This window comes from Acromyrmex echinatior, chromosome 1 (genome assembly GCF_024713525.1).
Source record: "Acromyrmex echinatior isolate Ae372 chromosome 1, ASM2471352v2, whole genome shotgun sequence".
Lineage (NCBI taxonomy): Eukaryota > Metazoa > Arthropoda > Insecta > Hymenoptera > Formicidae > Acromyrmex > Acromyrmex echinatior.
In genome coordinates, this window is record NC_141852.1 from 18,192,508 (window position 1) to 18,205,156 (window position 12,649).

At 25.4% G+C, this 12,649-nt stretch overlaps 2 protein-coding genes across 5 annotated transcripts; both read left to right on the plus strand.

Moving 5' to 3' along the window:
* The first annotated feature begins 131 nt into the window (after positions 1 to 131).
* LOC105154911 (uncharacterized) lies at positions 132 to 5,405 on the plus strand. Of its 3 annotated transcripts, none has more exons than XM_087416630.1 (7): positions 134 to 1,272; positions 1,786 to 1,880; positions 1,985 to 2,164; positions 2,465 to 2,682; positions 3,629 to 3,654; positions 3,802 to 4,064; positions 4,998 to 5,405. In XM_087416630.1, the coding sequence occupies exons 1-7, from the start codon at positions 1,117 to 1,119 to the stop codon at positions 5,212 to 5,214; spliced, it is 1,155 nt and encodes a 384-aa protein (XP_087272756.1). In that variant the 5' UTR covers positions 134 to 1,116; the 3' UTR covers positions 5,215 to 5,405. The 3 variants fall into 3 exon arrangements, with proteins under 3 accessions (XP_087272761.1, XP_087272756.1, XP_011069008.1); XM_011070706.2 differs by having other exon boundaries at positions 140 to 1,272; positions 3,434 to 3,654; XM_087416635.1 differs by lacking the exon at positions 4,998 to 5,405 and having other exon boundaries at positions 132 to 1,272; positions 3,434 to 3,654; positions 3,802 to 4,068.
* A 1,303-nt stretch (positions 5,406 to 6,708) lies between these two features.
* On the plus strand, positions 6,709 to 11,477 carry LOC105154957 (glutamate receptor ionotropic, kainate glr-3-like). Of its 2 annotated transcripts, XM_011070774.2 has the most exons (8): positions 6,709 to 7,045; positions 8,904 to 8,998; positions 9,386 to 9,559; positions 9,850 to 9,895; positions 9,980 to 10,079; positions 10,238 to 10,455; positions 10,728 to 10,969; positions 11,097 to 11,477. In XM_011070774.2, exons 1-8 carry the CDS (start codon positions 6,824 to 6,826, stop codon positions 11,326 to 11,328), a joined length of 1,329 nt encoding a protein of 442 aa, XP_011069076.1. In that variant the 5' UTR covers positions 6,709 to 6,823; the 3' UTR covers positions 11,329 to 11,477. The 2 variants fall into 2 exon arrangements, with proteins under 2 accessions (XP_011069076.1, XP_087272720.1); XM_087416594.1 differs by having other exon boundaries at positions 9,850 to 10,079; positions 11,097 to 11,476.
* Positions 11,478 to 12,649: the final 1,172 nt, after the last annotated feature.

The following is a 12,649-nucleotide window of genomic DNA, read 5'->3' on the forward strand; positions in this document are numbered from 1 at the left end:
TGTTTTTATCAATTTGAACATTTATATTTAAACATTACATAGACTAGAATGCATTATTTATAATCCGTAAATCACATTTCGTAATAATATAATCAACATTTAATTTCTACATGTATATTGCATGCGTTCTTTAAAGTTATAATAATATGAATTTTTTCCATTCCGAAAAGCTTCATGTTATGGCTATACAATAATGATCTAATTTATTTCATCTGATTTAAATGTTAAGTAACAATACATGTTAGCTATAAATCTTTTTATTTACAATCTGCCATAGATGTTAAAATATCCGTAACATGTAACTACAATTATTAATTTACATGCTTTATTCATAGTGAATTGATGACGTACATTGATGACCTCGATCATATCAGTTTTCGCGTTAGTTTTGTATGATAACAAATTGACATGCCATTAAGACACCGAGCAATTTAGTTGGAAAAAGGCATATTTATTCTGTAAATCTTGATAGCGACTAAAATCGATTTAGTCATGAATAAATAACGTAAGTATAAATATATCGCAAGAAATCTCTACGTTAAAATTATTACAAAGATATATTTAATACATTGCATATTTACTGTATACATAAGTCTGCTTGTAAATTTATAAAAGAATTATTTACCTTCGTTGTTAAATAAAAAGCTTTAGTCAAAGCATAAATTATGAATAATTGATGGATTAATTAATGCAATATTAATATTCGTTTTCACTTAGCTATAATAAAAAAGTTATAGGTAATTAAATTGACTCGCGTAAAAAAGAATTTTAGAAAGAGATGTTATCTAAAGTAACACATGAAACCCCTGCTCAAAATAAAAATTGGAAATATAAGAGGAGAATAACAGACGCTTCTGTTATTTTCCTCTTACATTCGACTTATGCTCCGATTTCTATTTTCTCCAAGGGCACTGCTAATCTCATTTATCTATCATTCAGTTATATTTTTCATTATTGTATACAAATATGATCGAGAATATGATAATCACAATTTCCATAATTATACTGCGCAACAAAATTACATATCATCATTATAAGTCAACAAAGCACGTTACGAAGTGTTTTTATCAGACGAGAATTATTCCCGGTTATTGAGCATTGCTATCGTCTGAAGCGATGAACGGCGTAATCTGGAGCAAGACACAGAAAACTTTTGTTCCAATTTCCAGCGTTCCGATGTTTGCCATGATACAACAAGAACGTCTTAGACAAAGTCGAGAATTGGAAATCCACAATTTTCAATTACAGAATTTGACTGTAACATCTTTCCAGGTAATTACTTTCATAAAATGTAAATGACTAAGTATATTCTTGTATATTCTCCATGATATCCATGATATCTCTTAAAAAATTAAAATTAATTTGTATTCGATAATTATTAATTAAATAATTCCTATCTGAAAATCTTTATATTATGAAAAGTTTATATATTTGAAATTATCCATTGAAAATATTTAAACTTTCCAATATTTTTATGTAGTTTTAATTTAACAGAAATTTAAAAAAAAATAAAATTAAGTAATTAATAATATTAAATAGTAGTAAATCGTAGTAAAATAATAAGAAAAATAGTAAAAAAATAAATAAGAAAAATATGGTATTTTTAAGGTGGTACTACGTATTTAATAAAAATTTCTATATTTTAAGAAAAAATTATAAATAACAAAATTATTTACTATTCTTACAATTTAAAACAATATTATATAATTTATTAAATAATTGAAAACTAAGAAATATCAATTGACAGCAAAAACTGGATAATTTCTCTATATGTATATGTTTTAGGAATCACATTTTTTTGAATTTTACGATAACGATACGAAAGTTACAGGACTCTGCGGCGATTTATGGACTCTTCTTTCTGAAAATTTGAATTTTACGTAAGATTGAACTGTAATTTAATCAAATTGCAATCTATTGTATGAGATTAATTGCTAACGAAACTAACGGTAAACAATTATAATTAAAAGATACTGCATATTAGATTACAGGCAGTAAGATCAAACGAAATTAGTGCAGGTGCACTGAGAAAAAACCAAACCGTTTATACAACAGGATTATTAGGTATACTTACGCGCAATGAAACTATCGCAATACCCAAAACCGAAATGCATGATAATCGACTTGTAGCTACTGATTTTACAATCCCTTTATGGATGAGTAGGTATGTTTAAGTGCTCTGTTTCACTATAAATTATAAATACTTTTATTTTAAGTGTTCTGATAATATATTTTCTAAAGCATTGAATAAAGAAAGAACTCTTCAACTTTCTTGGAGTGAAATTTTACTTTAACAGAATAAGAATATAGCATTTTTGAAGAATGAAAATTGTCACTCTTTTTGAGTAAAATTTTAACAATGCAACTTTTGAAAAAAGACATATGATTATATGTGTATATACAATAATTTATTTTTACAAGTTCCAGATTATTTTGCTATAATAATTTTATAATAATTTTACAGCCAGCGATTGTATATTCAACATGAGGTAATACATGACAGCACATGGATGGCAGAAGTGTTTTCCTGGAAAATATGGTGCTTTATATTGATTATGCATTTATTAATAAGTGTATGCAGTTTTTTGTCACAAACTGTTCATTTACGGATCAAAAATAATTGTGAACGCTCGACGTTCGGCGACCATATTTTTTACAACTTTGGAATGATCTGCAATCAAAGTATGAATGATTGGTGTGAATGTTTTATTCTTTTCTTGTTCTTTAATCTAATATTTATATTTAAACATTGCTCAATTAAAAGACAGATATATAAGTATAAATACCATCCCAGCAAATTCAAATATATAACTCGTATAATATGTAACTAACATGTTAGTTGTTATTTTCCACTCATAGATATGAGATTAATATAACATATGTTACATTAGACTCAGTACTTATACTCAGATCATACAATTATTTATTGATATCGGAAGACTATTTGATTAATTTTGGTGTTTTACGATACGATTAAATCATATTCTTCTATCTAAACGTAATTACAATGCAACTACAATATAACATACGTTATATTAGAAATGTTACATCTATGAATGGAAAATTACAACTAACATGTATGTTATATATATAAAACATACGTTAGTTACATATATAACAGTTATATATCTGTATTTGCTGGGATACAATATCATATACTGTGATATTAATTAGCGTGACATTTTTTTACGTATATTTTTTACAACAATTTGTACTAGTTCATGTGATTTAGACATAAGATTTTAAATTATAAATGCACTATAATAATTATGCACTATAATAATTATTATAAAAAAGAAAATTAATATTATTTCGAAACTATATAAAAATAATGTGCTTGATAAAATTGAAAAATCCTCATCGAAATAAAATGATATTTAATTATCATATATAACTACGAAAGATTTGTAATTAAAATAATAATTAACAATAGATCAAATTCCTAATATTCTTGTTGGAAGATCAAGGATAATAGAATTATCACTGGCGCTCTTTTGTTCTATACTGTACATGTCATTTGGAGCTTTGTTATACGTGTATATAACAAAAAGAATTAACATTATAGCGCCATTCGATGATCTGAACTCTCTACTAACAAATACTGAATATAAAATTGTTTCTTTGGAAGGTTCTACTGCAGATATCGCATTTAAGGTATTAATATTATTTAATTTTGTGAATATTTGATTAATTGATAATTTATTAATTTTTGAATTACGTTAAGTGGATTGTCGAATTTGTACCTTTTGATTTAACACTTACTGTGTATGTATAAATATCAGTTATTTTGAAAATTTATAGATAGTCAATGACGATATTTTTATACAAATAAAAACTGCAAAATGCCCGGACCGCCTCGTCATTGCACCAACAGTCGAGAAAATGTTTGAATTGGCATGTATGAAAGATAAAGAGAAGTATACCATATTCCAAGGTGAAGACGACTACAAAGTAAGAAATCAAATTGGATGTGAAATGATCTCAATTGGAAAATCCTACTTCAAGATATGGGTAGCTTCCGGCATTGTGAAGAATTTTAAATACAAAAGGACTATTGATCTCGGGTAAAGAAATTTCAGTGACATTCTGGTGAAAAAATTTTCATATATTTATCAATTTTCATATATCTTATAATATTTTAATTCTTAAATGCCATACTATGGAAACAATACTACACTTGGATATAGCATACCGTTAATTCGATTGCTTATAACTTTGATAAAAATGAATATAATTATTTTGTTCAGAATTAATCTCCATAAATTTAAATATTATATATAATGTGACAAATTCTTTAATCATTATACCATATCGAAAAGATCTTTTATAAAGATTTGTCACATAAAAGGGTTTGTCATAAAAGACATTGAAAAATTTGTCATATGTACTTTAAATTTATAAAGATTTTTGAACAAATACCTCTTAAAACTTTAATATTTTAAATTTTTTTTAGATTTGAAAAAATTTTTATAAATTATAAAATGGGAAATTGTAGAAATCTTAGAATATTTCAGAATGTATACATATATATATATATATATATGTATAAAAGAGAATTTTAGAAAAGATTTAGATAGGAAATAGAGAATAATGGCCACACACATAACGGTTGAAGCTGGATTTTACTTAATTCAATGTGAATTTGTATATATTATATATATATATATCTATATATATATATATATATATATATATATACACACACAAGCTAATGATTCTCTTGTTATAAATATCAACATAAAGATAATTATGTATGCGAAGATACAATTACTGATATTTCTAATTTTTTATATGTATTATATTAAAAAATATTTTTCCTCGACATTTTGGTAGGATTTTCGTCTCAAAATGATCTCAGAAATCTCTTTTTAAGCATTATTTCGTTCTTTTGGAGAAACCCTGTATAAAAAAATTTTAAGAAAAATTTTCACCAAAGCAAGTATAATACAATCGCATTATATTAACATATTATGTAAACGAATAATTTTTCTGCATAGGATACTCAGATTAAAAGAAATTGGATTATGGAATGCGTTAACATATCGTTGGTTGAATGAGAAACATCGATATTATGATTATAATCTCGAACAAGAAGCTATTGGGATAGATCAAGTTTCTTTAATAATTTTAATAATGTGCTGCGGAATGATAATAGCTTTTATTATTTTTATAATCGAAAAAATTGTGTATGCTTATAAGTACAGATCACCGTGAAACTACTTTTTGATTATATTATTGCGAATATATTTTATTAAATATTTAATTGCCAGCAATTATTTAACTTGCAATCGAAATTCTATTATATTTATGTCATGAATATTATTATTACTATGTCATTATATATTATTACTATTACATTGCTATAATAATTGCATATGTAACAGAATTATTAAACAAATATAATTATTTATGAATATTATTAAAATTTTAATTTCCTTATTGATTTTATTTATACAAATGTTCCTGAAAGCTCTCAAATGAAAAAAATAGTTATAAAAAATGAAAAATATGCAATTATTTTAATACGATTTTAGAAAGAATATATATATAAATAATTACACTATGTGATCGCGAAAATTTTCTATAGGTCACGTGGGTTTGTTAGTGTCGGGCTCTCGGGAACACAGCTCTCTGAACTGCGTTTCAAAACTCGATTCTGTCAATTAGGAGTATCTTTTATCCTTGTTCAATTTGGTGAATAAGAATAAAATGATACTCAAGTTGACAAAGTCGAGCATGGCGAAACTAGAAACTTGTCTTTTTAATTGAACTTCTTGCACGGTTCGTTTTTCTTTTTCTTCCCTCCAACGTGGAGAGAAAAGGAAAAAAGATGAATCGTAGAAGAATTTTAGCTAAAAAGAACAGACCTTACGTCTTATAAGAATGATGAGGCGTTGGTCTAAAATGAATTTTGAGAGATACAATAGCGCGATTTTTTAAATTCTGAGGCCAAATATAGTTACAAATACACACAAATGCATACGCATTCAATTACACGCATACAGATACAAATTTTTATTGTACAAATTAAATGAATTATATTAATGTTTTTTTTAAATTTATTCAGCAATTGATCAACAAAAATCAAAGATCATCGCAAGAAGAGATTGATATTTGTTAGTCAATTGTCGAATTATTATAATTTAAAAAACATTAATGTTAATTTATTTAATTTGTTCAATAAAAAATTGAACGCGAAAAAAGTTGTGCCTTTCTTTCACGTGCGCGCACGTGTGTGTGTATTCGTTATCATATTTAAAAATCTTAAAATCTTAAAATCGCTTGTAGCTCTCAAAATTTACAAATTTTTAATTCTACATTTTATTCTTATAAAATCTAACTTTGCCAAATTGTTTAAATATAAGGAAATAATATAAGGCCGTGTCCTTAACACAATATCAAATTCATGTATGTAATCTTAATTTTAAAGAATTTTAAAAATGAAAATTTTAAAAATGAAGTCGGACACACACAGTGTAATTTTTTTTATCGATAGACGAAGTAATTAAGAAATCTAATAATGATTTAGATGCCACTGAACTAATAAAAATTATTAGCAAATTAGATGAATTATATTGCAATATTGCGATTATATTGCCTGATTCCATCAAAATGACCATTTATGATATCAATCTTCGACAATCTTCGTGACGCTTTTCCATTATAAGCGATATCGATCCATTATAGAAAATAGTAAGTAAAGCATTTTGCAACGTGTGTATCTCATGAAAACTGCATTCTAATATATTCTTTTTTATCTGTATCCTATGTAAAAATATCGACGTGAAATTAATTCAATTGCACATATAGAAGTTCGTAAATTATGACTACGCGATTTGTTCTAATGGTCGCGATTTTACAGCTTGCGATTTGGGATTGCTACGCTGTGAATGGAATAATCTGGCATAAACAACAACAAGAATTTGTGCAATTGTTTAGCATCCCACAATTTGCCGCTCTTCACAAGGAAAATTTAGCTAAACGTCAAGCGGTTATAGAGAAGTTGGACATGAGCGGAGAAGTGGTGAAAGCTGTATATTACGAGGTGCGCGTGACTTTTTAAAGAGCTCAATGTTTTTTCTCAAAATCTTATAAACTTTTCAAAGAGTTTAAATGGCAAATTTTTGACAATTCATTATGTACATCAATTTATTAAGCTTTTAATAGAGAAGAAGATGGCTATGTGGTCAGTGTAAAGTATAATGGACTCTCTTATATAATATTTCCATTATTATAGATGGCCAATTGTAATGATTATTTATGAAATTATTTGTTTAGAAACTCGTCATACATTATGACATTAATATGCTAATTACATATAGCCAACATTTATTATAACGTATTTTTGCTTTCAAGTACTTTGAAACATTTTTAAGGTACATTTTAGCATTTAATTACACATCTTCCTCCTTAAACTTTATATTGATATTTTGTATTAACACACAAATATATAATATGTATGTTTGAATGTTTATTATTTAACATTTTATTTGGCTATATAAACATTTCGAATTATGCAAAATTAAACAATAGCATGCTATTTTGCTAATGTGACTTTCTAAGTGTACATGCTGATTATTGATGATCTCTTTTCATATCGAGATTTTCATATCAAATAAATATTCCATAAATCGATCGTAACTCTATTAATCTCCCGGTAAAAAATTTTTCATGCATGAATATATATAAATATATATAAACATATATAAACACGCATAAATCTTCATAAATATAATTGTATACGAAATATGTCTATACATGTTCATACATCCTTCTTTCTTTTGTAAAATTATCTTTTAGTGTAATAGAAATAATAATAATAATGTGAAAACAAAAAAGAATTGAAGGGATAATTTTCGTATTGTTTGTTTTAGAAAAAAACAAGTTTGGAAAAATGTAAAAAAAAAATTGCTCATACATAATTATGCATGATTTTATATATAATTATACATAAATAATTTTTTTACATTTCTTCAAACTGATTTTTTCTAAAACAAATAGTGTGAAAATTATCCCTTTAATTATTCTTTATGTTTTCATATTACTATTATTATTTCTATTATATTATACTAAAAAGTAATTTTACAAAAGAAAAAAGGATGTATGAACATGTATGGACATATTTCATATATAATTAAACATGTTTATGAATATTTATGCATGTTATGTATGTTTATACATATTTATGCATAAAAAATTTTTTACTGTTAAATTTATATTGTACAATGTATGTACAATGTATGTACTATAAATTTTTAATACATACTGAGCAATCTTTTAGCTAATAAGTATATATATATATATATATATATATATATATATATATATATATAGGTTGTATTCCAAAATCTACTACTAATACTAAAAATTTATAATGCACGTAACGTAAACTATAGATTTTCACTGCTAAAACTCAGCAATAAATTTTGGAACATAGCCATACTATACATTTGCATACATTTTGTTTTACTTTTTTGTTAATTTTGTAACCAAGAATTGTTTTTTTTTAATTAAAAAGATTTTTTAATCTATTTTATGGAAGGCCACCCCTTTTTTTTGAATTATGCAATACATCGCCACATTTTTATAAATAATGTCTTAAGTAATAAATTTTTCAATATTTTGAATCTAGAATCAATTAAACAATACTATGACAAATATAATGGTTAAATTGTAAATTTAAGTATTAACCAAGGATGCAATCCACTTTACGCTACAAATGCATTCTTTGATTGATCAATTTGTAAAATTCTTTTTTCTGATTGATCAAACGAAGCATTTGCAGGGTTAAATAGATCCCCCACACTTACACACAAGTTATAATATAAATGAGAATCCATAAACCACTTTCTTCTCTACTGTTATAATAAATAAACAATTCTTATAATTTCTTACGCTTATAGGAAATGAATATGGTAATGTTTAAGGACAATGATACAAAAATTGATGGTATTTTTGGCCAACTGTGGTACCTTCTTGAGGATTATCTCAATTTTACGTATGTTACAGTGACTATTTTCTTTACGATATACATTTTGATATAATTGATAAAATTTTTTACATAATGTATGTTTGGAATTTTATACTCTGCATTTGTTTATATTGCACGCAATGACATTTATTGACGTACGTAACTTTAAAAATTAAAATCAAAGAGTAAAACAAATGCAAAGGGAGGATGGCAGAAACATCAACAAAGCTTTTATGAGGCAAAAATTGAAACAATAAAATATAAAAGAAGCTTAAACACCTCTTTTATGTTTTTTTGTCTTAATTTTCGCTTTCTGGAAACTTCATTTATATTTCTATTATTCTCTCCTTACATGTGACTTATCCATTTAAATTTTTACTTTTGCTACAAAAATCAAGGTATTACGTTCCTCAGATTCATCCCAATAAAATCAACCGATCGAAATTTTGGTGAGTTGCTGGAAAATGGTAGTCATAGCGGTTTGCTTGGCATGCTCGAGCGAAATGAAGCGCAAGTAATCATGAGAAGTACATTCTATTTGGCTCGCATGAACGCAGTGGATTATATAACGCCTCCTTGGAAAAGCACGTGAGTTTATTCATCAAAGTATATACATAATAATAAATAACAAATGAGAAGTTATTCATTAATACAATTAAAAAAAAAATTAACTAAAAGTATTTTTGTGAAAATAAGAATTAGCAATTTGATGATGTTCAATATAAAATAGAGTAAAAGATTGTTTGAAATTAAGCACTTAACGGTTGAAATTTAGATAAAATAAAATATCATTTTCTTGCTTTTAGCAAAAATTAGAAACGATTCGAGAATCTTTTCATTTGCAAGATACAGTTGTTATTAATAAATTGATGTTTTAGGTACTACATTTATGTTCATCCGAAATGGCTGTATGATAATACATGGGTATTTACGCTATTTTCATGGCAAACATGGTTGTATATAATATTTTTGTTCATCATTTTAAGTTGCGTTGGTTATTTTCTGCAGAAAGTATCGATAGGCAAAACTAAACACAAAAGAAAAGGCTCCGTAGGTTTCAGCCTAGGCGATCATTTTTTCTATTCATTCACCATAATGAGCGCACGAGGTACATAATACAATTAAAAAAAAGAAATTAACCAAAAGTGTATTTTGTGAAAACAAGAATTAGCAATTTGATGGTGTTCAATATAAAATAGAGTAAAAGATTTTTTGAAATTAACCACTTAACGGTTGAAATTTGGATAAAATATCATTTTTTTACAGGCTACATACCCAACGTTTTTTATAGCAAGTTCAAGATCTTGACATTGTCAAAGACTATATTTGCGTGGTTAACACTGTTAGCCTTTAGTTCTCATCTCATATATCGGATGACATACAGAGAGCAGATGCTGTCGTTTCAAGATATAGATTCTCTTTTTAATAATACAAAATACATCTTACTGGTATATCGCGGCAGCTCTTTTGCCTCTTCTTTAAATGTAAATATTGAAGATTATTTATACATATATGTAGAAAAATCTCTTTTCTATTAGAAATATTAATCAGCTATTAAAAAATAATATTTCATCGATTTATGTTTTCGTTGCACTAAAACAAAGTTTCTGTAATTTAAAAAAGCAATTTAAAAATAAAGTAAAGAAAAAAATCATATTGAAAATACATTACTTTTAATTATCTTGTATAATTTAAAACATCTGTGATAAATAATACAAACATATTTAAGTATAAATTTACAACTTATTATTTTTAGTTTACATATGGAGACTTGGTTGGCGAATATCCATCTGCGCGTATGAGTTTTATAGATATTGCAGAAGACATGTATAGTACAATTTGTTCTAACTTGACGGAATATGCGATATTTGATGGCGACGATCGATTTATGGCATTAAGCAGAAAGTGTCAGCTTCGAGCCACGAGTAAAGCCAACACAACCTGGATAACAATCGCATTTCAGAAAAATTACCGTTACAGAAAGAACTTCGAATATGCGTGAATATTGCATAAATTAACATTATACTTATTATTATTTAAGAAATTACTATTATTAAACTATTACTAATTAAAAAACTAAACTACTAATTAGCTCAAAGATTATTTAACGATCTCTCCTTTCCAGAATCACCAAATTCAGAGAAGTTGGACTGCTTGATGATCTTAAAAATACTTGGTTTAATGGCAAACTGGAAGAAATAGACCAAGAAATATTCAACCCGATTGATTTCCATCAAGTCTATTTCATTTTTTTAATGTTATATTACGGGATCCTAATATCATTTGTGATACTCATTCTGGAAAATATAACATACTATTACAAAATAAAGAATATACGGCAATTTAGATGTAGATAAGCACATTTTGAAAATACTTAAAAAAAGATATGATTAAAATTCAAATCTTATAACTTTTTAAATATTGTAATAATTTTTTCAGTAAATTTTCTTATGTTTCTTGAGAGTTTATTTTATTTCTTTATTTACATTATTTATAATATATTAGGTGATTCCATAAGTCCCTAAGATCAAATTTAGATAAAACACAAAACATGTAAATACTCATAATTCTTTTGCTCATTTTTTTATAACATTATCTAATTTGCATTTAAAGCTTAACTTATATTTTTAATTTTATTAAAATGAAAATCGAAAAAAGTATATATATATATATATATATATACTGTATACTTATTACTTTTATTAAAATTATTTGGAAAATTTATTGTAAGAGCATAAGATAAGAGCATCATAAGTTTCACAAATAATTTTAGCAATTTCGACGGTGTTATCGCGATTAAAGTAATGACCCAGTAAACACAGTATGTCATATTACAGTTATCTTGTTGAGCTGACATTTCATGTTACATGTACGTTACACAATTAAAAATATATTTATGTTAATGACTATGAGCTATATTATATATATATATATATATAAATATATATATATATATATATATAAAATATATATATAATATATAATATAACTCATAGTCATTATATTATATATATATTATATATTATATTAGGTGTTGGAATTAATTCGTAGCGTTTTTTAATGAAAGAATGTTATTTATTTCACATGAGCATTAAAAAATACATTAATGAAAGTACTTCCCATCACTTGTAAAACGCTACGAATTAATTCCAACACCTAATATTATATTATATTATTATATATTATATTATATCTACATATATATATATATATATATATATATATATATATATATATGTAGATTGGATAACATTATAAAATAATGGGCCAAAAGATTTTAAGTTTATATTTTAGCGCCAAAAATTTGATTTTAGCAACTTATGGAACCAACTAATAATTTTTTATATGTACAATGTCTAACAATAAAAAAGTAGAGAAGAAGATGATATGTTGAAAAAAAAACTCCTTCATTTATTATACATTTTATATAATAACTTTATCAATAATACTCATCACTAATATTCATACAGCACAGAAAAATTGCAAAAACATCGTAGAAATATTTCATTGGAAGATTGTAACATTGCAAAATCGTTGTGAAATGTTGCTGCAACGTTACTGTAATATTAACGTAATAGCAACGTTAAACATTGATTTTTCGATCCTGACAATATATATAATTGGTTTTGAAAATGACTATAATAATATTATAATTATTTATAATAATATTATAGTCAC

Excerpts from the sequence above, each read along its gene's own strand:
- LOC105154911 (XM_011070706.2), top strand. The coding sequence starts at position 1,117 with ATGAACGGCGTAATCTGGAGCAAGACACAGAAAACTTTTGTTCCAATT. Across the intron at positions 1,273-1,785 it reads TGACTGTAACATCTTTCCAG|GAATCACATTTTTTTGAATT; the intron begins GTAATTACTTTC and ends TATATGTTTTAG. Across the intron at positions 4,065-4,997 it reads AAAAGGACTATTGATCTCGG|GATACTCAGATTAAAAGAAA; the intron begins GTAAAGAAATTT and ends TTTTCTGCATAG.
- LOC105154957 (XM_087416594.1), top strand. The coding sequence starts at position 6,824 with ATGACTACGCGATTTGTTCTAATGGTCGCGATTTTACAGCTTGCGATT. Across the intron at positions 9,560-9,849 it reads ACGCCTCCTTGGAAAAGCAC|GTACTACATTTATGTTCATC; the intron begins GTGAGTTTATTC and ends TTGATGTTTTAG. Across the intron at positions 10,970-11,096 it reads AGAAAGAACTTCGAATATGC|AATCACCAAATTCAGAGAAG; the intron begins GTGAATATTGCA and ends TCTCCTTTCCAG.